The 4,720-nt window shown below is 43.1% G+C and overlaps 4 protein-coding genes across 4 annotated transcripts in view; all 4 read left to right on the top strand.

The window, feature by feature from the left end:
• Positions 1-4,720, top strand: part of LOC106877749 (beta-1,3-galactosyltransferase 1) — an 84,749-nt gene that overhangs the window by 25,097 nt on the left and 54,932 nt on the right. The gene's annotated exons all lie outside the window — the stretch shown is intronic.
• Positions 572-2,185, top strand: LOC106870662 (uncharacterized). Its single transcript, XM_014916815.1, has one exon. It carries the CDS (start codon positions 572-574, stop codon positions 2,183-2,185), a length of 1,614 nt encoding a protein of 537 aa, XP_014772301.1.
• Positions 2,275-2,772, top strand: LOC106870651 (uncharacterized). Its single transcript, XM_014916803.1, has one exon. The coding sequence runs from the start codon at positions 2,275-2,277 to the stop codon at positions 2,770-2,772; it is 498 nt and encodes a 165-aa protein (XP_014772289.1).
• Positions 3,190-4,071, top strand: LOC106870645 (ATP-dependent DNA helicase PIF4-like). Its single transcript, XM_014916791.1, has one exon. It carries the CDS (start codon positions 3,190-3,192, stop codon positions 4,069-4,071), a length of 882 nt encoding a protein of 293 aa, XP_014772277.1.

Genomic DNA, 4,720 nt, shown 5'->3' with positions numbered 1-4,720 from the left:
TAACTCTAGAATCCGAACTGTAAAATTGTTACACACATAGATACGCACAGCGTAATTTATTATATAAACAATATATGCGTATAAATTGCGATTAAACCGGATGAAATATGTCACAGGGAATAACATTTTTATGACCGCCCAGCAGCAACTCTATTGGGTTGAATAGACGTCAGTGATTGGTTGAAATTACAGAAATACGACAACTTTAACATGGAATAACTTGCGAATTCCTTTTTTTTTTTGTTAAGAAGACTAAGTGTAAAAGATGTTTTATATGACACATTCTACCAGTGTCCCAAGTTTCAAAGTGTTTCGTTAGTGTTTCGTTACGAAAATACTGGCGCCCCGGTTTTAGAATAGATCCCAATCGGGTCATGCTCTTCCAATTGCTATAGATCCGTAATGCATCTTACAGCCGTGCCTGTTACCTGTATGGTGAGGAATCCTACATGTATTGAGAATCTCTGTGCGTGTGTGTGTGTGTGTGTATGTCTGTCTGTCTGTGTGAATCCCTAAAACCTGAGAACTACACAACCAATTTCATTCAAATTTTACACATGCCTTACTTAGTATGCTGCAGAGTTCCATTCAACAAAGAGCTCATAGACGAGGATTTTCAACGCCATGCAACTCACGATGTTTATTAAAGACTTTCAGCTACAACCCTAACATTCAATATGATGGCCACCCAGATATAAACATTGGAGATATGTCCATCACTTGCTCTTTCTGCAATGCTAATAAGTGGTCCAGAGAAACTCCTGCTATGTGTTGCACTAACGGAAAAGTTAACCCCACTCCCTTGCAGGATCCACCACAGCTGTTAAGGTCACTCTACGACGGCACAAATACGGAGTCGAAACATTTCCTAAATAACATCCGCAAGTACAATTGTGCATTCCAAATGACATCTTTCAGCGCTAATGTTGTTCAAGAAGGTGAGTTTATGCCAACTTTCAAAGTTCAGGGACAGGTTTACCATAGGATAGGATCGCTCGAACCTGCTGAAAATAAAGATCCTCAATTCCTTCAACTGTACTTTCTAGGTAATTTACATGAGCAAGCCACCCGACGAAACTCCATTTCCAATGGCACTAAATTTCAATTGATAATGCAACTGCAAGACCTGCTGCACCAGACAAACAGCTACGTACGCAGCTTCAAGTATGCCTTGGAAACCGATACTTGTTCTAATTTCAATGTTGTCATAGATGCTCAGAAGAGACCATCTACAGAACATGCAGGCTGTTACAATGCACCCACATGCAATGAAATAGCTGTACTCCTTCACGGTCAACAGCACAATCCCAGAGACATTGTCCTTTGGCGACGTGACACCACCCTCCAACGAATTACAGAAACACACCGATCATACGACACACTTCAGTATCCACTTCTGTTTGTTTATGGTGAAGATGGCTACCACATCGGTATACCACAGCAACATCCACAAAATCGTCATGAATATCTGAACAAGCAAGTATCCTGCATGGACTTCTACTCATACCAATGTATGACACGAAACAACTCCTGTAATCACCTCCACCAGTCTCAAGATCTGTTTCATCAATTTGCAGTTGATATGTGCGCAAAAATGGAATCAGAGAGATTGTGTTTCATCAGATCACATCAACAAAAATTGCGCTCTGACAGCTACATCCATCTCCGAGATGCCATCAACAACGATGCTGCTCCAACAAGCATAGGAAGACTTTGCATCTTGCCTTCCACATTCACTGGAAGTCCGCGATATATGCATGAAAGAACACAGGATGCAATGACCTTTGTACGCCATTACGGCAGGCCTGACTTATTCATCACTTTCACATATAATCATAAGTGGAAGGAGATTCAGGCCGAACTCTTCTTCGGTCAAAAGCCTAAAGACAGGCATGACATCCTCGCTCGAGCTTTCCATCTGAAATTAATTATTCTCATGGACCTCATCAAAAAAGGGCAAATCTTCGGACCCATACAATGTGACATGTACACAATCGAATGGCAAAAAATGGGCCTTCCACATGCTCATATCCTGCTTTGGCTCTCAACGAAGATCAAATCAACTGACATCGACAAGATAATCTCTGCAGAACTTCCTGATCCAGCTTTAGACAAGGTACTATACGACATAGTTAAAGCAAACATGGTGCATGGTCCATATGGGCATGGATTCAACCATGTTTGAAAGATGGCGTATGTTCAAAAACGTTTCCAAGGAAGTTCCTACAACAAACTCAGACAGGTGCTGATGGGTATCCATCATACAGACGGAGAATGCCACAAAACGGCGGTTTCACAGCAAATATAGGACAGCATGAGGTTGATAAAAGATGGATTGTTCCCTACTGCCCACTCCTGTCAAAGATTTTCAATGCCCACATCAACGTTGAGTTTTGCAACTCCGTCAAGTCCATCAAGTATGTCTGCAAGTATATCAACAAATGTTCTGACGCTCCAATGTTTGGACTTCAACAACAATACTGCCAGGATGAGGTGACGCACTATCAGGTGGGACGCTACATAAGTAGCAACGAGGCTTTCTGGCGCATCTTTGGCTTTCCGCTTCACCAACGTCACCCCGCCATTCAACAGCTTGCAGTGCACCTGGAAAACGGTCAAAGAGTCTACTTCACCGATGCTAATGCTTCTCTGTTGGCAGAGCAACCAAAGGATAGCACACCCACTGCATTCTTCAAGCTCTGTCAACTGGATCCATTCGCTCAAACCTTACTGTATCCACAGATTCCATCATACTACACTTGGAATGGATAAAAATAGAGACCAAGGAAAGCAGGTCAAAATGTTCGTGGATACCCTGGCATTAAGTTTGATACTTGCCTTGGACGAGTATACACAGTGCATCCCACTCAACAAGAGTGTTTCTACCTCCGCCTACTGCTGCATGAGGTCAGAGGGGCAACGTCTTTCCAGACCCTAAAAACCGTTCATGGACATGTCTGCACAACATACAGAGAAGCGTGCTATCGACAAGGACTGTTGGAAGATGGTGCACAATGGGATGCAACTTTGGGAGAGGCTGCTTTATCAGAATCACCTAAAAGTTTCAGGGCACTGTTTGCAGTATTACTACAGACATGCGAATTGTGTGATCCTGCAACTCTATGGCTCAAGTACAGGGACAACCTGGCTGAAGACTTTCAGCGGCAAGCTCAACGGCTCTATTCTGACATGGAGGGTATCAGCAATGAAGTCAACAACAAAACTCTCATTGACATTGAAGACAGAACTACCACACTGGGTGGTAATGAATTGTCCACATATGGCCTGCCACAGACATTCAGGTCAGGGTCAAATAGCCTTCCTACTGCTGTCATTCGTGAAACCTCATACGACATTCAAGCGCTTTCAAACTACATTGCTGAAAACGAGCATAAATTACTTCTGGACCAGCTGCAGGCCTACACAACTATTATTAACAGTGTACGCCAACGTGATGGACGAATCTTCTTCCTCGATGTTCCTGCAGGGACAGGAAAAGCATTTATAACAAAGCTTCTTCTTGCAGAAGTTAGGCAGCATCAGGACATTGCAGTAGCTGTGGCTTCCTCTGGGATTGCAGCTACTTTGTTACCCGGTGGCAGGACAGCACACTCGACTTTTAAACTCCCTCTAAATTTAGCAGCATCCGAGATACCTTCATGTAACATCAACAAAAGCTCAGATCAGGGGCAGGTACTTAAAAGGTGTCATCTAATTGTCTGGGATGAATGCACCATGGCTCACAAGAGAGCTTTGGAAGCATTAGATAGAGCCCTGAAAGACATCCGAGACTGTCACGCTCCAATGGGAGGTGTTACGCTTCTGTTGTCAGGTGATTTCAGGAAAACTCTTCCTGTCATTCCAAAAGGCACTAGAGCAGATGAGGTCCAAGCATGCCTAAAGTCCTCTATCATGTGGCACCATGTTACTATCTTCAGTCTAAACACTAACATGAGAGCTCAGCTACACGGCGACCAAATGTCCAAAAAATTCGCACAGGACATTTTGACAATTGGTGCCTCTCGATGCTGCAGAAGAAACAGAAGTATGGCCATTTTGTTCTGTTGTTAATACTGTAGATGACCTCAAACACAAAGTCTTTCCCAACTTTAAACAAAACTACCAAAATCACAATTGGCTGTGTGAAAGAGCAATATTAGCTCCAAAAAACGTAGCTGTTACAAAAATTAATCAACAGCTGATGCATTCTCTCCCCGGCAATCTTCAAACTTATAAGTCTGTTGATACAGTTCCAGATACAAAGTGGTGAACTATCCTCCTGAATTTCTCAATTCGTTGGAGCCTCCTGGACTACCTCCCCACATATTATCACTTAAAGTAGGAACGCCTGTTATGCTGTTCCGCAATCTGGAACCACCAAGACTTTGCAATGGAACACGACTCGTGATAAAGAAAATGATATCACACGTTATCGAGGCTACCATTCTTTCTGGATGTGCAAAAGGGGATGACGTCTTTATTCCAAGAATTGTTGTTACTCCATCAGGAGCAGACATTCCTTTTACATTCAGAAGACTACAATTCCCCCTTCGTGTGACTTTTGCCATGTCCATAAACAAATATCAGGTCAAACACTGTCTGTAGCTGGTCTTCTCTTGGAAGAGCCCTGCTTCTCACATGGACAACTGTATGTTGGCTGCTCAAGAGTGGGCAGCAAAACAAAAACCTATTTGTATATGCTCCACAAGGGAAAACAAGG

The sequence above is a fragment of the Octopus bimaculoides genome, chromosome 1 (assembly GCF_001194135.2).
Source record: "Octopus bimaculoides isolate UCB-OBI-ISO-001 chromosome 1, ASM119413v2, whole genome shotgun sequence".
NCBI lineage: Eukaryota > Metazoa > Mollusca > Cephalopoda > Octopoda > Octopodidae > Octopus > Octopus bimaculoides.
This window is presented reverse-complemented; position numbering and strand designations above follow the sequence as displayed.

What these genes read in the sequence shown, in the direction of transcription:
- LOC106870662 (XM_014916815.1), top strand. Translation starts at nt 572, where the DNA reads ATGCTGCAGAGTTCCATTCAACAAAGAGCTCATAGACGAGGATTTTCA.
- LOC106870651 (XM_014916803.1), top strand. Translation starts at nt 2,275, where the DNA reads ATGCCACAAAACGGCGGTTTCACAGCAAATATAGGACAGCATGAGGTT.
- LOC106870645 (XM_014916791.1), top strand. Translation starts at nt 3,190, where the DNA reads ATGGAGGGTATCAGCAATGAAGTCAACAACAAAACTCTCATTGACATT.